This window comes from Diadema setosum, chromosome 18 (genome assembly GCF_964275005.1).
Source record: "Diadema setosum chromosome 18, eeDiaSeto1, whole genome shotgun sequence".
Classification (NCBI taxonomy): Eukaryota; Metazoa; Echinodermata; class Echinoidea; order Diadematoida; family Diadematidae; genus Diadema; species Diadema setosum.
The window spans coordinates 25,420,642-25,444,533 of NC_092702.1; the positions used below are offsets into that span (position 1 = coordinate 25,420,642).

General features: G+C 41.3%; 1 protein-coding gene across 1 annotated transcript in view; it reads right to left on the bottom strand.

Annotated features, from left to right (window-relative positions):
- LOC140241720 (uncharacterized) overlaps positions 1–23,892 on the bottom strand; it is a 105,670-nt gene that overhangs the window by 70,697 nt on the left and 11,081 nt on the right. Inside the window, exon 2 of the mRNA XM_072321468.1 lies at positions 8,561–8,652. Within this exon, the coding sequence (XP_072177569.1) occupies positions 8,561–8,652 (92 nt within the window). The remainder of the gene's footprint in view (positions 1–8,560; positions 8,653–23,892) is intronic.

The window sequence follows — 23,892 nt, forward strand, 5'->3', positions numbered from 1 at the left end:
CTATTACAGTACTACTAAAATGCAAAGCAATTACAGATTTAGATTTGGTATTGATCTGCGTTTGCTACATACTGTAAATTGAGGAATGTTCATGTGCATTTTTGTTTCGCGAGAGTCAAGATTCGTGAAAATAAAATACACATGAAAGTTCTTGTCCGCACTTATGCGAAGGAAATTAGCCCGAAAATTTTTTGAGCTAATTCGACAGCTAAGCATGCACAAACAGTGTCGGGTATACCAGTAGAGCGCGCGCTTTCAAAAAAAATTACCCACATGATCACCATTTTTGTGTGCGGGTTGCCTCAACCGATTGATCGATTACACTACACACACACGTTTTGTTTATTAGTTGTTCTGATCTCGCTGATTTCCTGCTCTAGATTTGTTCAGTTTTGTGTTTTATTGTATTCATTCATCGGTCATGGAAGTTGACGAAACCCTGCTTAATATTATGATGCGAAAGAGAAGACGCCATGAGGAGAGGAAACATGAACGATTCTTCGAATTTGTGAAGAGAAGGAACCGTTCATTTCTTCTGCTCACTGCCATGGTGTTCACGTTGTTTCCAGCGGGAGAACTGCAATTACCCCGTCTCGTGTAGGTGGAAGCAAGGTCCCTCGACTGGTGGAACACCATTGTTATGCGAACACATGGCCTGCACTCACCACTCACAGTCACAGTAGAGCTACCACGGTACTCCAATATTTTTAGTACCGGATTTCAACCTTGATGTTTACAGGATCCACCTTTTATCTCGCTTTCTGACAATGATGGCAATATTTTGCGAGTTTCAACACGGAGATCAATCTGACTGCGACTTGACTGTACACGTGCAGTAGCGTTGTTGTGATTGTTGTTTGCCCCGATCGATCAATCACCTGGCCTGGGTCACTTATTACGCATTTATTTCCTGTCGGGTCACACATGCTAGGCATGATGGGATGCATCGCGCTAATTTCTTGAGGCGATTTCATATTATCAAATAGCGCGTTAGTTGGCAAATTATCCTGCTATTTCGGAAATTTCCCAAGTTGGACTCGAAAAATTTTCTCGATCAGAGCAATAAAATTAGCGTGCTAATTTGTATTCACGTTATCAAATATCAAAAAAATTATCAAAATTATCAATTTGATACAAAAATGAGTGGTTACCATGGCAAGACATTTTCCTTAAACTAACACATTGGTGTCTTGCAAAACTACACTTCTAGACCATGATACATACTAAATTTGACTTTAATTGCTTGAATGATGGAAAAGTTATTCAATCCACAAGGTTTTGGTAAAATTATGGTTACCATGGCAACACTTTGTCCGTCAAACACAAAAATTATGTGTTCCACAGCTATGCCTCAAGGCCATAATGCCTACCAAATTTGATTTCAATTGCTTCAAAACTGTGGAAGTTGTTCACTCCACAAGATTTCGAAGAAAACATGTGGCTATCATGGCTCAGAGTGTCTTGCATAACTACACCTATAGATCATCATAGATACCAATTTTGAGATTGATTGCTCAAATACTATGGAAGTTATTCAATCCACAAGGTTTTGGTAAAATTATGGTAACCATGGCAACGCATTGTCCGACAAACACAAAAAAACATGTCTTGCACACCTATACCTCAATATCATCATTTACCCTAAGTTTCATTTAAATTGCTTCAAAACTGTAGGAGTTAACGACGCAAGATTTTGCAACAGAACGACCGAGTGCCCAACTGACCGCCTGCCCGCCCGACCGCCCGCCCGCCCGACCAACATCACGGTGATTCCTATATACCCCCTTCACACTATGTGTGGCGGGGGTATAATTATTCAAAGGATTGTCAGATTTCTATTGATGTACAAAAGAATTCCACAGGTGCACTTGTGCATTTGATGATCGATGTTCGACGCCGCCATCTTGCTGAGCAATCTGGAGATTCATTTTGCACGTTATCATAATGTTGGCCATATTTTGCTTATTTATTAAATGAAATGAAATTTCACTCTATGATAAAGCATGTAAAACAAAAGTCAATCCCGTCCAGAAATTTGTGCAAAAGTGTAAATCAGAGCTGTATCATGTGAAAACATTAAAAAAGTACCATCCTGGAGAGCTGGTTTTATCACTTTTCTGCTTAATTTCCACAAATGAAGCTAATATGGAATAATCTTCAAGTATAATTCTTTATTGATATATCAGATTAGTGCCCGGGTATGCCCAGTCAAGTAATTTTCATCTTTATTTCAGCATTTTTTGCTCAATTTCTATTCGCGCATCCTCGTGTCTGTACCACCTACCTTTTATAAGAAGACATAGTGAAATGTAATTACCATCACAAAGACATATCTTCCTTTGAAAGTGGCTGGTGATTATGCAATGAGACACGAGTCAATTGTCTTCCTATCTGCGCGGCAGAGCCTGTTTGGCACATGCTTCATATATTTATGACGGCGGCTTTGAACATCTAGCAAAGGAAATACTATGCTATTCGCGAAATTAAAGACACGCGAAAATATCGACTCTATTCTCGATGTTATGTGACGTACGCGTGTACATAAATCTCCGTTCAGTTGTCACAAATGTACACACAAGTAGTTATGTACATGTATCAAGGCTGTATGCATGGTTGTTTAATGTGTATGTACACAGGGTGACCAGATTAATGGAGAACATTCTATATGATATAGATATAGTACATACAGGCTGACCAGATCAGTGGAGAATTTTCTACATGGTATAAAATGTAGCTACAGTACATGTATGCATGTGACAAGAAATACATTATAGCTCACTCAATCTAGAATGATTTCACCCATTCCAGAAAATTCTAGGAAGTGTTGGCTGAGTGAGGCACTGCCCTTGTAGCCCAATGTGATTGGTAGTTAATTTTGGCAATGATGTTATGCACATATTAGGCAGTGAGTCATCCAGGATTCCTGGAACTTGGACTTGCTAGTATGTTCAGGTATGTGGCCCCAGGTTGGAGAAAATTATAGAATGTACTAGAAAGGGGTGAGTGGATAGTATATAAGCTGGAGAAATTCTGCAGTAGGCAGAGTACCCAACACCTCTGCTCTGAGAGTTACGTCACTTCTGGCTCTGAAGCGACTTGTTATAGTCAGTCCTGTGTTACCTGCTGACCTGCTATACAAACTGTGTTTGTGGAGATAAGGCCTGGGAGACATTTTGTCTGCAGAGAATTAATTTGCCTACATTGGAGATAGACTCCATATTTTAGTGTCAACGGACATTATTACGGCAAAGCTGTGACGGGCTGGATTCCTTGCTGGATATTATAAAGTGAATCATCATTCAACGCATGAAGTGGACGTGGTCGTCATAACGTTTGGATTCTGCACGTTTTGCTGTGGACACATAACTTGGATTTTACCCCGGATCTATACCTTGGACTATCGTAACCTGCACCTCTGGATTTACGTCGAAGGTATCATTCATCGGTGCATCGTGGATCATTCCTTTGTGCATCGAGCATCGTATTTGGACATTGCATGTACTAAGTGTAAGTGATTTCATTACTGATTTGTAACTGTTTCTATTGATCATTATTGTACTGATGTGAAAACCGATTACGAGTCTGTACCCACAATATCACTGTTAATAAACCGCCTGAACATTAGTTAATTGTTTCTTTTGTGCGATCATTCTCAGAGTGATTTTGGTCGTAACAAAATTGGGGGCTTGTCCGGGAAGTGAATTTAAAGCCAAAACTTAGAATTTGGAACGTTCCGGAATCCAGAATATTGGTACAGACAAAATACCAGTTGAGTTGATTGTTCAATTGTACATTGTGTGTAATACATGTGACAATGTCAATCAGTACAATGGATGTTCAGGCATTTGTTCAGAGGACAGATTTGTCCCTCAAAGATTTGCAAAGGTTACGCAAATGTGATTTGACTGCCCTTGCACAGCATTTAAACGTAGATGTTCCACAAGGTGTAAGAAAGGCAGAGATTCTTGACTTAGTAGCTGGTCACATGGAGCTCAAAGAAGAAATTGACACTCCTGATCAAGCTCAAATTTCAGATCAAACACGGCTTGAGCTAGCTAGATTGGAAATGGAGAAAGAGAAGATGAGATTGGAAAGAGAGAGGGAGAAAGAACAAAAAGAACTGGAAATGAAGAAACTTGAAATGGAACAGAAGAAATTTGAAGTGGAGCAACAAGTGAAATTGCGTGAGATGGAATTGTCTCATGCACAGACTGTTGGAAATCGTGAAAGGGCTCCCTCTGAATTTGATTTGGCCAAGAACATTCGATTGGTGCCAAAGTTTGAAGAAAACAGAGTTGATGCATATTTTGTGTCATTTGAGAAGGTGGCTAACAGTTTGAACTGGCCACAAGAATTTTGGCCCTTGCTCCTTCAAAGTGTGTTTGTCGGCAAAGCAGCCGATGTGTACTCATCTCTCTCTGAAGAGCAATCACGTGACTATGCTACAGTCAAGAAAGCAGTGTTGAATGCATATGAGTTGGTGCCAGAGGCATACAGACACAAGTTCAGAAATTCGTACCGCAAACCAGGCCAGACACATGTTGAGTTTGCTCGTGAAAAAGAAATGATGTTCGATAGGTGGTATAGATCCCTGAAAGTGGATCAGGATTTTGATAACCTACGTGAGGTTGTTCTTTTGGAAGAATTCAAAAAGAGTGTTGCTTTCAGTGTGAGGTCGCATTTGGATGATCACAAAGTGACAAGTTTGCATAAAGCAGCCTTGATGGCTGATGAGTATGAGCTGACCCACAGAAACGACAACAGACCACCTTTCAGGAATTTCTCTGGAAATAAGAGAGACAAAAATCAATCGAGCAATCCAAAGAATGCTGGTCCTGGAAAAGACACGAGTTCTGAAACTTCATCGGCACCAAAGCCTCAATCTGACAAAGGGTCCAGTACAAGTGCAAATGTCATCAAATGTTTTCACTGTAACAAGACAGGGCATGTAAAGTCACAGTGTTGGAAGTTGCAAAACAAAACAAAGAAGGATATGGGATTTGTCATGTCAAAAAGTGTCCTACCCGAAAATAGTGTCCCTTTCAGTGAAACACAGGCCATTGAAAGTCGATCTCCCAAATTCAAAGATAGGCTGAAGCAGGTGGATGAGAGCTATCGTAGCTTTTTGTTTGATGGTGAGGTGACCCCATGTACTTCTGGTGAGGCAGGTAAGCCAGTAGTCATCCTGCGGGATACGGGGGCCTCTCAGTCGTTGATGGTGGATGGTGGTATGACTTTTCCACCAGATAGTGCAGTGAATGCAAAAGTCTTGATTCAGACTGTTGATGGCAGTTATATGTCAGTACCACTGTATAGAGTGGATTTGAAGTGTGACCTAGTTTCTGGTCCTGTCACTGTTGGAGTTGTTCCTGAGTTGCCCATGGCAGGCATTGACTTTTTGTTGGGGAATGACTTGGCTGGGGACAAGGTGGTTGCGTCTCCAGTTGTTTCGGATAAACCAGTGGTGGTTGCTGAAACTGAGCAGTTGCAGGAGGAGTTTCCTGGAATTTTTCCAGATTGTGTTGTGACTAGGTCTCAGGCTCGTAGAGTTGTTCAAGATGATGCGGATTCTGTTGATGTGGAGGAGAATTCCGGTGTTTGGTTGGCAGAAACCTTTTTCAAGGATTTGAATGATGGGGTTGCTGTATTAGGCTCCGAGGCTAACAGTGATGGGCTGTTTAGCAAGTCTTCCTTGGTTGAAGCACAGCAGGCAGACTCTGAGTTGAAAGGCTTGTCTCAGACGGCGTGTTCTGAGGCTGAGGCTGAAAAGGTCCCTGAGTGCTATTATGTCAAAGATGGCATTTTGATGAGGAAGTGGAGACCTCCCCATAGGCCAGCTGATGAGGATTGGACGGTGGTCCGTCAAGTTGTTGTCCCTCCTAGTTACCGCGGTGAGATCTTGAGGATTGCTCACGAGTTACCTGTTGGCGGCCATTTAGGCGTCAGAAAGACAAAGGATCGGATCATGAGGCATTTCTATTGGCCAGGGTTGAATGTGGATGTGGCTGAGTTTTGCAAGACTTGTCACACATGTCAAGTGGCTGGTAAACCACAGCATTCAGTGAAGCCGGCGCCATTGATTCCGATACCTGCGTTTGAAGAACCATTCAGTCGGGTTCTAGTTGACTGTGTTGGACCTTTGCCTAGGACTAGGTCGGGTCATAAGTACCTCTTGACAATCATGGATATGTCTACACGGTTTCCAGAGGCTATCCCATTGCGAAATATCACTGCCAAGACTGTGGTAGATGCTCTAGTGCAGTTTTTCACTAGGTATGGGTTGCCCAAGGAAGTGCAGTCTGACCAAGGGTCAAATTTCATGTCAGGCATATTTCAAGAGGTGATGTATCGTTTGGGTGTGAAGCAGCTGAAGTCGTCAGCTTATCATCCCCAATCCCAAGGTGCGTTGGAGCGCTACCACCAGACCCTAAAGACAATGATTAGGGCATTTTGTGAGGAGTATCCCGAGGATTGGGATAAGGGCATCCCTTTCCTCCTGTTTGCAACGAGGGACTCCCCAAATGAGTCGACGGGTTTCAGCCCATTTGAGTTGGTGTACGGTCATGAAGTTAGGGGCCCACTGAAGCTCATCAAAGAGAAATTCATGACTGAGGATGATGAGGTCCACCTACTTGACTATGTGTCAAAGTTTCGTGAAAGGCTTTCAAAGGCTTGTGAGGTAGCTAGGGAACACTTGAAAGTGTCACAAGACTCTATGAAGAGAAAGGCAGACAAAAATGCCAAAGCCCGAACCTTCAAACCCGGTGACAAAGTTCTTGTAGTGCTGCCCATACAAGGTGAACCACTGAAAGCCAAGTTCAGTGGCCCATACTGTGTCAAAAAGAAACTCAATGATGTGAACTATGTGATCAGCACACCAGACAGATGCAAAGAACAGAGAATGTGTCATGTCAACATGTTGAAAGAGTGCTATGACAGGAAGTCAGTTGGTGTGACATAGGTAGTGGATAGCACAGTGGAATTCAAGGGTGAAAAGTTTTCACTGCATATCACTTACAGTGTACATTGTATGTGTTTAGCATATCCATTAATGTATGCAAAACAGTTTGACATGATTGTATAAGCTCCGAGAATCCAAGCAATATCAATGTAACTGGTATCCATGAAAAGAGAACATGGAATCAATGCAGCTTTTCAAAAGGCATGTGATAGTATGTGATTATGGTTGTTTGAGTTGGATTTTACCTCACATTCGTTGTAAATAACAATAAGAAATTGTGAAGGTAAAAGAAACCCTTGCTACAGCAAGGCTTTCTTTTTCCCATGGGGGATGGTGTCACAAATGTACACACAAGTAGTTATGTACATGTATCAAGGCTGTATGCATGGTTGTTTAATGTGTATGTACACAGGGTGACCAGATTAATGGAGAACATTCTATATGATATAGATATAGTACATACAGGCTGACCAGATCAGTGGAGAATTTTCTACATGGTATAAAATGTAGCTACAGTACATGTATGCATGTGACAAGAAATACATTATAGCTCACTCAATCTAGAATGATTTCACCCATTCCAGAAAATTCTAGGAAGTGTTGGCTGAGTGAGGCACTGCCCTTGTAGCCCAATGTGATTGGTAGTTAATTTTGGCAATGATGTTATGCACATATTAGGCAGTGAGTCATCCAGGATTCCTGGAACTTGGACTTGCTAGTATGTTCAGGTATGTGGCCCCAGGTTGGAGAAAATTATAGAATGTACTAGAAAGGGGTGAGTGGATAGTATATAAGCTGGAGAAATTCTGCAGTAGGCAGAGTACCCAACACCTCTGCTCTGAGAGTTACGTCACTTCTGGCTCTGAAGCGACTTGTTATAGTCAGTCCTGTGTTACCTGCTGACCTGCTATACAAACTGTGTTTGTGGAGATAAGGCCTGGGAGACATTTTGTCTGCAGAGAATTAATTTGCCTACATTGGAGATAGACTCCATATTTTAGTGTCAACGGACATTATTACGGCAAAGCTGTGACGGGCTGGATTCCTTGCTGGATATTATAAAGTGAATCATCATTCAACGCATGAAGTGGATGTGGTCGTCATAACGTTTGGATTCTGCACGTTTTGCTGTGGACACATAACTTGGATTTTACCCCGGATCTATACCTTGGACTATCGTAACCTGCACCTCTGGATTTACGTCGAAGGTATCATTCATCGGTGCATCGTGGATCATTCCTTTGTGCATCGAGCATCGTATTTGGACATTGCATGTACTAAGTGTAAGTGATTTCATTACTGATTTGTAACTGTTTCTATTGATCATTATTGTACTGATGTGAAAACCGATTACGAGTCTGTACCCACAATATCACTGTTAATAAACCGCCTGAACATTAGTTAATTGTTTCTTTTGTGCGATCATTCTCAGAGTGATTTTGGTCGTAACACAGTACAGGACTCCACAATCACAAATTTTACCACTCGCGAAATCGTCCGGAATTCCCGATTCGCGAAAATTTAGACACGCGAAATATATGGCGTATACAGTAAGACGGTTGTGACTCCATTCTTTTGTACCTCCTTGGTGCTACTAACCTTTGTAGCTTCTGGAGAGTTTTGGTGTTTATCTGGATGCCATTTTAGGGCTTGTCGTTTATATGCTGCTCGAATTTCATCAGGGCTGGATCCTGCAAAAAAAGTAAAAGAAAAAGAAAAACAGCGGTAAAAATAACAAATTAACAACAGCATAAATTACAGTATCTCTCCTCTCCCATTCAAGTACAATATACTAAAGATTTTGCACATATCCACACTCTGAAAACACACATCCAACACGAGCATGGGTGTAGCTGCCTCTTTGTGCCCCTGAACTCACTGTACAGTATTTTCAAATGCAACAAACACATGGAGGGAGATTTCGTAATTACTTTTGCACAGTATGGATCATAATCTTCCAACGATGAATACCTGGTACCTGTCTGATCCCGTGGAGAGATTTACCAAAAAAAAAACAAGGAAAAGTAGAAATTACGCGGTGCGTAATATATGTCCCCGCCGGAAGTAGCATTCAGTAGCAAAATGTACAATATAGGTAAAAAGATGAAGGTCAAAGGTCAAAGAGGTCAAAGGTCAAAATTCTATGTAGAAGTTTTGAAGCCCTCACCTAGTGCCATCACATAAAGCAAACGGAATCGAAATCGGGTTAGAAATGGCGAAGGAGTAGCATTTTGTAGCCAATGTACAATATAGGTAAAAAAATCAAGGTCAAAGGTCAAAGAAGTCAAAGGTCAAAATTCTGTGTAGAAGTTTTGAAGCCCTCACCTAGTGCCATCACATAAAGCAAACGGAATCGAAATCGGGTTAGAAATGGCGAGGGAGTAGCATTTGGTAGGAAAATGTACAATACAGGTCAAAAATCAAGGTCAAAGGTCAAAGAAGTCAAAGGTCAAAATTCTGTGTAGAAGTTTTGAAGCCCTCACCTAGTGCCATCACATAAAGCAAACGGAATCAAAATCGGGTTACAAATGGCGAAGGAGTAGCATTTTGTAGGCAATGTACAATATAGGTCAAAAATCAAGGTCAAAGGTCAAAGAAGTCAAAGGTCAAAATTCTGTGTAGAAGTTTTGAAGCCCTCACCTAGTGCCATCATATAAGGCAAACGGAATCAAAATCGGGTTAGAAATGGCGAAGGAGTAGCATTTTGAAGCAAAATGTACAATATAGGTCAAAGGTCAAGGTCAAAGGTCACAACTGAAATTCTGTATAGAAGTTTCAAAGCTCCCATGTAGTGCTATCATATAAAGCAAACAGAATCAAAATCGGGTTAGAAATGGCGAAGGAGTAGCATTTTGAACATTTTGATCACACACGGACGCACACACGGACACACGGACACACGGACGGACGGACACACGGACACACACACGTACGGAGCCCGTTTCATAGTCCCCTGCTCGAACTCGTTCGGCGGGGACAAAAAAAATCATAATCCATTAGCCAGCCTAAAAAAAAGAAAGAAAGAAAAAAAAAAAGCAAGACAACTCCATGTGTTGATCCATGTTCAGCCATACAGAATATTCATGCATTGTAATCAGGGCAGTACAGCACACAGTTTGAGCAGTCTGTGAAGGATATCCTTTCAATATCAGTTAGTCACAAGTGTTAGCACTTTATCACATACATTTTCTGTATGGATACATTTGCTGTCTTCCTGAATGACAAACTAGTGTGCATAGGCAACCGTGTGTGAAACATCAAATTTTGTCAGTACCATGTTTAAAATTTTCTTGAATAAGCCTCACAGACTGCTTATCCTACAAATTTAAATTGACTTGTGTCAGTTATCACTGTAAGTATCTAAAGCAATCAGAAGCCCATATTTCTACTCCCCCCCCCCCCCCCTCCCCCCAATAAAAGAAAAGTGCTGATCTATCATTGAAATTGTTGTGCTGGGTGACACTATCAAGTAATCGACATGCCGGGTGTCTGCTAGATATGGCTTTCTGGGATTTAAAAAAAAAAGAAAATATCAGCCCATTTTTCTCTCCAGCAGGCACACGCTATCTTGTTAGGTGATACGCTATCAGCGTATCACCTATTGTGATTGTCAAAATCTCTCTTTATTTTTTTTTATTCTTCTTTCTTTCTGGACAATTTTGTGTCGTCAATATCTCAAGAATGACATTACGAAATAACATGACATTTTCAGTCAACATGTCTCATGACAAAATCTAGCCACAATAAGGTTTTCATGACAGTAACATATCTATGACGTCATCTAGGCGCCATTTTGTGATTTTCGGACCTTGTCACATGATCGATCATAACTTCATAACTAGATGTCATTTCTGTATCATTTTCGGTGGACATGAAGTTCGGGTCACGCTCTATCTTACTTTTTAACGCTATTTACACAGGTCATCATTACGCGCGCGTAAGAGCGCGTCAAAATTTTAAAAGGCTCAAAACGACTTCCCAATGGAAAATCTCGAAGTTTCAGACAATTTTAAGCGTTTCAAACATTTTCTCGCGTGCGCGTCCGTCCGCGCAATTTCGCGCGCAGAGCCCGTAAGCAACATGAAAATGCAATTTTCTTTACTGATTTGGATTCCTGATACTTTGAGTCACAATATCCATTGATTTCCGATCGATTTCGACCTATAACAAAGGAATGCACTGGCGTCAAAGTTGAAAGTCCGCGTGCGCGTCTTTCTGCAAATATAGTGAAAAAAAAAGTCTTTGTTTATTTCGCCATAGCTCTTTAAATCGTCCGTTGACCCTATATTTCTATTCCATATTACAAAAGTATATGAATTGTAAATAACATTCCAAGTATCAATATTGCCAGGAAAACGCGATGACGTCATCATATCGTCATGTTAAATAAAAAAAGTGGAATTGATTTTTTTGAGGTACTGTTTCTGACATTCATTTGCTCGTATCTCTGTTGTTTAAGCTCAATATTATCCCAAATTCAGATATGTTGTACTTTGAACATTTGCCTCTCAAGTCCATGTGATGGTTTTGAAATATGATGACGTCATCATACTAGAAATTGTGATTAAAGGTAAAGACTCAAAATCAGACAAGTTTACGTGTTATGTCTATGGGAGGTGATTTTTTTTTAAACCATGCATTGACTTGACAACGTTTAAGCACCTTTACCTCATCTGATTTTGCTCCATTTCCTCTGAAACATACGTATGTTGTAGCTGAGACAATAAACTTTAGTAATCATGCATTTTATGTTTTCAAATCTCCTCATCAGGTTGATAATTTTGTAGTTTAAAACTGAAAATGAGAATGCAATCTGTACAGAACGATTCCCAATTTTTCTTTGCAACTGTATATTGATCGAATCCACGCTGCCACTTGTGAGAAGTTGAATAGCGCCATCACAAGTCAACACATTCACGATAGTATTTAGATTCGAGTTTCGCACTCAATCTTCAGGGCAGCCGTGTGGCATAATCGCTTAGCGCGCTGGGTGTTCATAACGCCTTCCCGGAAGGTGAGAAGTTCGACTCCCGCAGGACTTTTTTTCCGTTCTTTCTTTTTCTCTTTTTTTCCCGGCAGTTCAGCTTTACTCCGATGTCATTTTTCGTATTATTTCATCAAGTGTACGTAACCCGTGAACACGGCTGCTCTATTTCCTTTGTTTTCTATTGGAGTTTGGAGTTTGGGTTTGCTTCATTAATTTTGTCACACTTAATGTTGTAAATTGCCCCTTGTTACAGTGTCCCGCTTGCCACATTTCGTTTGCTCTCGTCCTTTTCTCTTCATTGGTTATTATTATACTGTAACAGGATAGGTAGGAACATGTACGTTTAAATAACTTGCAGGAATGGGAGCTGAATTCATTAACTCTAGTCCAGGTGTATGGCGTCTCGCTCATCTCTTTGAAATTCCAGGTTGTTAATGTTTGAGCCAATAACGAAGTTGTAGACAGGTTTTATGTTGCTATAGAGGTATCTTGTGCCACATGAGTGGAAGGCATCACTGTTTAGTAGTAGTAATGAACTTGTTCATGTTGTAAATGGTATAAAGATATAAATTTCACATCCAATCTTCGGGACAGCCGTGTGACTTTATAGTCGCTTAGCGCGCTGCATGGTCATTATGCACTACCTTAGGACGAGATATTCGAGACCCGCAGGACGCTATTATTTTTTTTTCTCTCTCTTTCTTTGTGTTTCTTTTGGCAGTTCAGCTTCATTCCGATGTCATTACCCCACGACACACAGTCACTCAAGTTCCTTTTTTTTTTGTAGGAGGCTGGAGGTTGGATTTGCTTCATTTATCATACGTAATTGCCCTTGGTATACAGTGCCCCGCTTGCCACCTTTCGTTTTCTCTTTCCTTTTCTCTACGTTTGTTCCTGTTACACTGCACAAGACAGGTCGGAAAATAATTTACATAACTCAACTGGAGCAGGAATGGCAACTGAATAAATTAACTCTAGGCCAGGTGTATGACGTCTAGCTCATCTCTTTGAAATTCCAGATTGTTATTGTTTGACCCAATAGCGGAATTGTAGATAGGTTTTATGTTGCTATAGAGGTATCTTCTGCCACGTGATTAGAAGGCATCACTGTTTAGCAGTAGTAATGAACTTTTTCATGTCCCTCCATGTCAGTTATATTGTGTTTAAAGGGGTTGTGTGTCTATCTGCCAAAGAAAAGGAAAACCTTATTTTTGTCATGGCTGTTTCTCTATACGTAGCAGTAGGTGATGAGTGTTGTTGGTATCTGAGCAGTGAATACCACAACATCAGACTAAAATCCCCCTTAGTTATACGCGCTAAGCGTTCAATTGATATTCATTATCTTTATTTATGTAGTCAATCACTGCTAATGGAGTTACAGAATTATGTTATGACACCTTTCACTGAAAGTTTGTAAAGCAAAGTTTGTGGACAAGGCAAGCAATTGTACATGAATAATACCATTGATTTCAGAGGGAAATTATGGTATACCTAAATGTAAGGGTATCATTGCTTTGGAATTGCTGAGACAATTATTATCTTGGCACGAGGGCTTCCACTTCTAATAACTAACAGGAATGGGAACTGAATTAATTAACTCTAGTCCAGGTGCATGGCGTCTCGCTTATCTCTTTGGAATTCCAGGCTGTTATTGTTTGACCAAATAACGGAGTTAAAGACAAGCAGGGAAGGAAGTGACTTGATATTGCTTCATAATGAGGAATTTCGGGCAACACCTTTCCAAGTGTAGTGATTATGACGGGGTTCTCTGTCGTTTATTTTCGTCATGGCTGTTTCACTAGTTAGCCATAGGTGATCTATGTTGCTGGCATCTGGGAGAATAGAACAGATCAGTACCAAACTGGAATAGCCCTATAAGCAATGTGGTAAGCGTTCAATTTTTTGCATTATCTTTCTTCTTTAAAGTCAATCACTACTGATCGAAATACACAATATAATATGACACGTTCCACTGGTAGTTTAGGAAAAGGGAGTAAATGCACGATGCAATGATAAATGTGCTACCATTGATTTTAGAGACGTCATTGTGGTGTGGTACTGGTGATGGTAAGGGAACCATAGATTGCTTTTAAAGTAATGAGACAATCATTGGACCTTTGCATCAAGACCGTATTCCCATCTAGAATATAATGCATGTTCGTGCGGCGTTTTTTTTTTTTTTTAATCCTGATGTGGACATTTTCTTTTTCTTGTTTTTAATTTAAGAATGTTATATCTAAATTTGTTTCTTTCCCCTAACATTTTTTTTTTTGTTGAATATAAAATTGGACGTTCCGTGACAGAGTAGAAGAGCAGCGATTTAGTTACAGTTTCAATGCATCTTGTTTACCATCTTCTCTGACATTAAATTGATGGTTTTTATACTTGACATTGTCTGTCTATTTGCCTGTTTATGCTCATAAAACACTGCTATAACAACTAATACATTTGCTTCACTTGTCACACGCAATGATATGGATTGCAGTTGTGCATGCAGTTTTCCTTTTGCCACCTCTCGTTTTTCTCTCCCCTTTTCCCTCACTTTGGTTTTAGTCCATGGGCCAAGACCCGAAAAATGGGTTATTGGTACCACTTGAGGTGGCAAAACCTTTTTGGTGTCATTTTGTTTGTCGGGCATAGATATGCTTATCAAGCTATGATAGCATTTCCAAATGAGTAGCTTAGTCATAATAAAATGAATTGTTAACCAATTTGGTCTCGTTTTTATATCCCTATACTTCTGAATCGAAACTAACCGCTATACAAAGAAGAGCACCGTCTTCTGTATGTCCACAGGTGTTCTGTTGTAAACGCGGTGCTCTTGGTCTTTATTCAAGGCAGCGAAGGAAATATCCAAAGGGTTATGATGTCCATAGCTGTCACGCGGTGCACTCAGTCTTTACCTAGACCATTGTACCGTTATCATATCTAAAGTTCTTAATAAAAGGGATTATCTATACTGTTGTTATACTATCCTCTTAACAATTACATAAGTTTTAAACAAAAATCACTCTGTTAATTTGCAATATTATCTATCATAATGTATTGTAGTGTACCGGTACATTGTTTTTGCATTATCTCTCATTGTTGGATGGAAATAAAGCGACATTGGCGTGGTATTTGTGTTTTCACCGTAGCGTTTTCACCGGAAAATGATAGATAATTGAAAAAATACGGTAAAATTTACAAGGAATTGCTTTCATTTTTGGTTGTATTTAGATAAAGGGATATACACTGTATCATAAGCGTTGGATGTTCCCTTCGCCGTCTTGAATAAAGACTACGCGCTGTGGACATCATAACCTATTTATATTCCCTTCGCTGCCTTGAATAAAGACTAAACGCACCGCGTGTAAAACAGAACACCTGTGGACATACAGAAGACAGTGCTCTTCTTTGTATAGCGGTTAGTCTCGATTCAGAAGTATAGGGATAAAACAACGAGACCGAATCGGTTAAAAATTCATTTATTATGACTAAGCTACTCATTTGGAAATGCTATCATAGCTTGATAAGCATATCTATGCCCGACAAACAAAATGACACCAAAAAAGTTTTGCCACCTCAGGTGGTACCAATATCTGCCCCGGCCCATGGACTATTTTGTTATACTGCAGATGGGAATGATTACAATAACATAACCCAACTTGAAGTAGGAATGAGAACTGAATAAATTAACTCTAGGCCAGGTGTGTATAGCGTCTCGCTCATCTCTTTGAAATTTCAGGTTGTCATTGTTCGACCAACGGAGTTGAAGACAGGCTTTACGTTGCTATAGAGGTATCTCGCGCCACATGAATGGAATTCATACGCTGTTTAGTATTAATAATGAACTTTTTCATGTCCATCCCTGCCAATAAAAGTGTGTTTGACGGGGTTCTGTGTCATTCTGCCTACGGGAAAGCAAAGTTTTATTTTCGCCATGGCTGTTTCTCTATGCGTAGCCGTGGGTGATGGGTGTTGTTGGCATCTGGGCAGTAAAGAACCGAGTATTGTGCTATAATACCCCCCCCCCCCCCCCCCGTTATGTTCTAAGCGTTCAATACGGTGATATATCTTTCTTCTTTATTATATCAATCACTGCTGATGGAATTACAGAATTATGTTATGACACGTATCACTCAAAGCTTAAAAAACAAAGTTTATGCACGATACAAGTAATGGTGCATGAGTCCTATAGGCCATTGATTTTAGATGAGAAATTATGATATGCCTATAGTAATAGTGTCATTGATTAGGAATTAATGACACGATTAAGCACTCCTTCCACTTCTAACTGTCCCCTTTGAATGTGTGTCGATCACGTGAGATCGTCATAAATTATCATTCACGTATAAGCTTACGTTCAAAGTGTACTCTTAGTTGGAGGAGACCTATATAGTTACATGGTTAAAGGTGATGTCTCTTTCGCTAGAGCCGTACGTTTGGCCCGTTTTTCTTTTGCCCTTTTCTCTTTAATTGAGGTATCACTTTCGTCCAGGATAAATCACATTCTCATGTAAACAGACTCACTTGCTCTATATCCCTTGCTTTGTATCGGAGGCTCCATTGGTTTTACTGCTGGTAAATCTCACAGGCTTGTATACAGCTGTAAGAGCTCTCTGAACTGATCATTGTGATAGCAAGATTAGAGGGAATCATATTGGTTATGTAAATAATGGTCAAAGGTCATGTTTTAAAAGGCCACTGTTAAAGCCAGGATGGTTATAAACACTTAATTGTCATGTTTTATTTGTACGTGCCGAGGATCACTTGGACACCGTTTACAGTGCGAGGCTCGGCCGCGGCTCGGCCGCGCCGAGCCCACCTTCATTTCGGTGTAAACGCGCAAAAGGCCAAATGCGGGGCCAAAATTGGCTTCGCATTAGGCCACGCTCTGGAGGTGGTCTCGGCCGCGGCCGAGCCGCAGTCGCGCCCGGCCTTTTTCTCAGTGTAAACGCAAACTGGGCTAAATGCGCGGCCAATTTTAGTCTGGCTTCCAAACCCTCGCCTTTACTATTTCGCTATTCAGGATATTAACCACTTCAACGTCGAAAAATAGTATAGTTTAAGGTGGTTTTGTCCTGCAAAAGATTTTCTCCTTCGGCAAAGGCCTTTACCCGGACGGCGACTTCGTCGCCAAGGAATTCAGTTGGCAAAGGATCTGAAAACCAGACAATACCAAATTGCGTTTGTTTACAAGTAGAGCGCCACTACGACAAAATATTGAAAGGTTTGAATCAAAAGCGCGGCCGAGCCCGGCAGTGTAAACGGACTAAATTGCGGGGCTCGGCCTCGCAATTGAGGTTGGCCTTGGCCGCATCTCGGCCGCGGCTCGGCCCAGCCCCGCACCGTAAACGGGGTCTAAGTTTATGCACTGTACGTACTCAAAAAGTCCGTAAATCGACTTAGTCGCACACGCACAGAATTTCCACGTAGTTTGTGTGACAGAAAAACAAATGTGATCTGAATAATGTAGGCCCAAAAAAGTTCAACTAAGTATCTCATTATAACTTCAAGGTGCTATATTACATTCTTTTTTTTTTGTCGATCACGGATGACCGACATCTGATGACCCCAAGCGTATCACCTAACTCGTCTTCAGTGTGACGAGTTTCATATCTCGTTAGCTTTGTACATGGATATAAACAAGGCAAGTGCCAAATTGTGTCTCGCCCATTCACATAGAAGAAATTAATGTTTTTCTAACTCCTGGAAGTTCATTGACCCGCCTATGACCTTTGACCCTGTGGTGACCTTCAACTCCCCAAGGGACATTTACCATCCAAGGTTGGTCACAAAGGGACAAAGGGATCAAAAGTAATGAGCCATAATCGAAACGCGCCATAAAAACTTAACATTGGGCCCTAAAAGTTCATTGACCCCTGTCTGTGACTTTTGACCTTGAGGTGACCTTCATGTTAGGTAAAATGTGTAACTTTGCATAACCACTCTTCCCTCCAAGTTTGATTGAAATTGAAGTCCTCAGAAGAGTTATTCAAGTTTTTTTTTTTAGCGTCACGGACTGACGACGGACAGACGGCGGACGGACAGACGCCGCAGGCAATACCTCAGTCTCCCCACACCTCCAGTGGGCTTGATAAAAAACAAGCAGATAAATTGCAATAAAAAAAGATGAAAGTTGTGAAACTCAAATGAGAACAGGGGGGTGTTTCATCAATGTTTGTCAGCGCTGACAAGATGTCATTGCTGACAATCACCATAGTAACAGTCAGTGACCAGAGCATCTCAGCCAATCAAAACCAAGGATTTTGCTGAAGCGATAACGATTGCACTATCAATATCGAAATATTGTGGTATCGTGATCGCGATAGCGAATTATTTTTGTTTGAAATCTCTAGGGTCAGGGACATTTGTAGGGTCAGTCGCGCTACGCCTATACAACTTTGTTTTTTTCTTGGTTCTATGATGAAGGAACATTGAGTATCTCACTGTAATGGATGAGATCTGTCAATGAAAGTGGTCAAATAAACAGGCCAGCCTGCACAAGCACATGTTTGTGTTTAGGATTTCCTTTCAAGTACAAACAATTGCACCTTTTATGGTCCTACATATTGTAAATCTTCACACAATCCATTTTTCTCTGTTCACATTCAAGACATAGTATGTCGCTGCGAGCTACAGTGTATGTGTTGAATATGAATAGGGGCAATTCCGCGGTTAGTAACGTTACATTTGAACAAATTTAGATATTTGTTTTTACCACTAAATTACCATTTATTCATTTCAAGTCAAAATTATGTCAACAACATGTTCATCCTTCCCAGGTTTATGATACAGAAAAGAATGAACACAATCCAAGAAATATTAGAATTGCTATAGCAACTTAAAGGGCTGGTTAGTAACGTTACGAAAAAAGGACATGACAAAAAAATCAATGTCTTGTAACAAAAAGTGTGCAAAAATTCAAGTTACTTCAAACAAAGTGTTGCATTAATTTCAATAATTGCATCATGACAAATGTTCATGCAAATTTTTTTAGCAGTTCGACCGATAATTTTTTAGCCAGACCCCCAAAAGCATGTCCCCAGTCCCACATGTACACTTTAAATGATGGTTTTAGATCTCGCAAAATCAATAAATACGAAAAATAAAATCTACTGAATTTTAAAGACCCTAATGATTGGTGAATATCCATGGCATTAGTTGATACCTAGATCAAAGGGTAAGATAAAGAGGCACATTTCTTTTATCCATGTCATGTCCACCTAACTGCGGAATTGCCCATAGAGAAAAATGGAACTCTTACTGTGGAATGACTGAATCCAATCATCAGGAAATCATCCAGACTTCCTGACCTGCCCCGAAGAAGATGCAGATGGAAGTTGTGTTTGATACTTGCATACAACAGTTTTGGGGACTTGTGTTTGATTTTTTGAGTTTCTCGCTAACAATTACTGGGCTACGGAGCGTAGACGCCAGCTTTTGGTCACAGTGGATTTTTAAAGGTGCATGGTCCCGGTGTTTTAGTCAAATGCGTACGCGGGCGCATGGCGCAAGTTTCCTCTAGAGACCTACGCTATTGACTCCTCTTTAGCGCTTATGCTGTGGCCCACTTCCCCGAGTCCGAAGAAGTCCGATTCACTGTAGTCAGTGGTCCGATCACAGTTCGGCTCATGATTCGGCTGAGGGGGATGACAGCTTTAGCAAATTTCTTTTATGATGTCATAATAACAAGCACATACGCACGCACCCTGGCATTACTACAGACTGCGCGATGCGCAGAGAAAGCAATGAAGGCAACGTTACTTAGCAACACCTACGCACTTTACTCTTGATGACAGCTCAACTTCGGTAATCTTCGTATCAATGCTAACAGTGATCGGCAGTACCATCAACAGCGCCCTCTACACTACCGGGACTATGCACCTTTAAGAACAAGAGACCCGCGGGTCTAGCGCTCACCTGAGTATCGCAAGTTCACCTTTCACGCAGTCACTAATCTAAATTATTCACAGCTCTACCAAAATTTGACCAGGCATTCTCAAGTAGAAGATGAAAATGTACAATAAGGGCCCAAATTTTTTAAGATTCCTTGATTTGGGGGGATTGGGGCCCCCTGGGGCCCTCTGGGTGGGGCATGGTGCCCATTTTGATATATTGAGATCCAGACCCCCTAGGGATGCTAACTGCCAAGTTTGACGAAAATCCATTATGAGGTTTTCAGGAAGAAGATGAAAATGTACAATTCAGGCCCCCATTTGGACCTTCCCAACCACCCCCCCCCCCCCCCAACCCCTGCCCCCAACAGGGGCACCCCTGGATCTCCTATGAACAAACTTGAAACTATACAGTCATTAATGTACTCACTCATAGTATTATCTTAGCTCTATCACTTCTGATTCTAGAGAAGATTTTTAAAGATTCCTTCATTTTGGGGGTTTGGGCCCCCCTGGTGGCCCCCTTGGTGGGGCATGGTGCCCATTTTAACAAATTGAGGTGCTAACCCCTTAGGGATGCTACCTGCCAAGTTTGGTGAAAATGCGTAATGGGGTTCTCAAGAAGAAGATAAAAAAGTACAATTTAGGCCCCATTAGGACCCCTCCTCACCCCCTCCCCTGGGTCACAAGGGGGGCACCCCTGATTCTGCCATGAACAAACTTGAAACTACAGTCATTAATGTACTAACTCATTGTATTAACTTAGCTCTATCACTTCTGGTTCAAGAGAAGAAGATTTTTACAGATTCCTTAATTTTGGGGGGTTTGGGCCCCCCTGGGGGCCCCCTGGGTGGGGCATGGTGCCCATTTTAACAAATTGAGTTCCTAACCCCCTAGGGATGCTACCTGCCAAGTTTGGTGAAAATGGGTCATGGGGTTCTCAAGAAGAAGATGAAAATGTACAATTTAGGCCCCATTAGAACCCTTCCCCACCCCCACACCCTGGGTCCCAAGGGGGGCACCCCTGATTTTGCCATGAACAAACTTGAAACTACAGTCATCAATGTACTAACTCATAGTATTAACTTAGCTCTATCACTTCTGGTTCTAGAGAAGAAGATTTTTACAGATTCCTTATTTTGGGGGGGGGGGGTTTGGGCCCCCCTGGGGGCCCCCTGGGTGGGGCATGGTACCCATTTTAACAAATTGAGTTTCTAACCCCCTAGGGATGCTACCTGCCAAGTTTGATGAAAACCGGTCTTGGGGTTTTCAAGAAGAAGATGAAAATGTAAAAAGTTTACGCACGACGGACGACGGACGACGGACGCCGGACGAAGGGCGATCGCAATAGCTCACTTGAGCCTTTGGCTCAGGTGAGCTAAAAATAGAAACCTCCCACTAAAGCAAGAGCTACGAATGGTTGAAATTCAGATTTTTTTTTTTCTTCTCCAAATGCAGAATGGTTGGGAGTCTGCATGTGTCCAGCAGTATGTTCCCCATTTCGAAAAATAATGCCAATGCCCTGGCATTAAGTTTATCCATGCTAACGTTCAACAATAGACCCTCTGCACTCAGGCACGGCACTCTGCGAGTTAACCCCGGGGCGCTCCTTGTACACAGTTATACTGTGGGAGCGCCCTGAGTCAAAAGAGTGCTATCTCTGTAAGTTGGAAAAGCAACAAAAATTTTTTGCGCAACTACAAGTTTTTCCATAATGTACTATTTATTATTATGCATGTATTTGGTATATGAAGCAGCATGTGAATTGGGATAATAAAGTTGAAAAAAAAAAAAAAACATTGTTTGTTTGTTGTTGTTTTTTGTAAATACAAAAAACAAAAAACTACAAGTTTCGTAATTTACCAGCAAAAGGCTTACTTTTATAATGTACGTATGTTTTTTTACCTTATTCATACGATACGTTCACCTGTTAATTTCCACATTTATGCCATGTAGTCTTGAAAAGACTTTTTTTTTACGAGATCATCTCCATATATACACTTGTACATGTACCTTTCGTTCATTCTTTGGCTTTCAATGCAACCTTTGCGCAGCACTTTACGCACTGGCGATATGAATAACGCATGAGAGTCGTGATGATTTCAGCCTTTGAACCAGGCCCTTTTGCTGTGCGCTGTGTAGTGGCGAGTGAAAGGGTCCGAGTGAAACGCGTCCACACCAGCAGCAAGTGATAGGGCGCCACACGATGTCGCGCAGCAAGGGTGCCTGGTCAAAAAGGCTACAGTGCTACCGACTCACGCAAGCGCCGAGGTTTCAAATCCCGTCTTCCTGAACAGTTGTCGATCTCGGAGATCCCTGCTGACTGAATCATTTAAAGTCATCGATTTAGACAGAAATGGACTATTAATGGACTATTACGTTCCGCGTATCCTCTTGTCGTTACTAATTGGCATACATCGTTAAGTATTCAAATTGATGCATTTTTCAATATATAGTGTTCAAAGGTGAATTAAAACCGCGATACTACATGTACGCCTTTCCAGATCCAAAATCCTACAATGCGCTGCCCCAACACATAGCGTTGGGGCTGGTCGCAGTTATCTGCAAGTAAAACTGTCCAGCAGTACTATGGGGTTTATTATTAGCAGCACTAGCGCTAACTGCATGCAACCAGCCTGACCGCAAACTCCTATAGGCCTAACTAAGGAGCACCCCAGCGCCTAACCGCACCAGCGACCCCAACCGTACCGAGTCGGGGTCGCATGGCGTCGGGGTCGCATGGCAGCCCCATCAGGCTATCGAAGAAACGCCTGATATGGCTTAGCATTTTGGTGACCACAGACCAAAATACAGGGTTTTACACTGAAAATCATAGCTGTACTGTTAGAGAAGATACTTAAAATTAGAGCAGCTGAAATCAATTTACATTACGATCTGTTTTAAGAGCCCAGTGAAAGATTTTATCCGAGGTTTTAGTCCTTCCGCACTTTGTATCGTAGTACAACTTACACAGTGCATGCGCCAACAGCCTGGCTGTCGATCAGGTATGGATAAAATGTAGCACATATTTATTACAATACACAATGTACAATTGCATGCGTGTGGAAAAAAACCAGGATGGCTTGCTGAGAACTGAAATGAATATTCATTCGCGCATGCGCAGATCATTTTATTTACGTGATATATTCAAAATGGCGATTTGCATCTCGCAGAAGGTCTCAAAGATGATGACGATTTATCTTGTTTTTGGAGGTAATGGTGATACATAGTTCCCTATAATATTCAACAATATGGAACTATGCACTTGTCAATGTAATGACACACCCCACTACCCCCGGACATGGGTGCGTCATGGTCATTTTTTGACTGACCACACATGGTTTTTGACGGATACCACAGTCACTTTTTTGACGGACAACACATTGAAAATGACGCACACCACAGTAACTTTTTTGACGGACAACATGTTGAAAGTGATGCACACCTCGGTCACTTATTTGACGGACATCCCTGGTACATTTGACGCACATCTGTAAATACTGAGACGATTTTTGCATACGTTTTATTCAAGCAATTTCACTTTCTTTTGATTCGTAAACATAATTTGTAAAAGTTTCGGCAAGTTTCCCTTACCCTGTAAGTACCGTCATTCACTGTAAATCACTCCTCCACAATGATATTCCATACTATGTATTCTGAGCATGCAATCCATACATGACTTGTAATGTAAGCCAGCTGTGTGTGCACACATGATGCAAAAGGCGAATGCGCTGTGTGTGCGCGGCCATTGCTAGCCCGGCTGAACACAACACATGGACGATGTAGTTTACGTTTGATGAGGAATCATCGTGTCTTTTACAAGCGGAAATCAATCGACTGTTGATCATAAAATATTTATACTAAATTAGCAATCAGAGCAACTTCACCGTTTAGAGATCATTCAAGTTCTTTTGAATTTCGAGAAATAACGCAATTTTGTTGAGCGTGAACCCACAAGAACCTTTCTACTTTTAGATTGTCGTCAAGCTCTCGCCAACTCTGAGTTCGATTACTCTAACCGCCTGTTCCCACCTGTACTCCGACCCAAAATTTACATGCGCGCG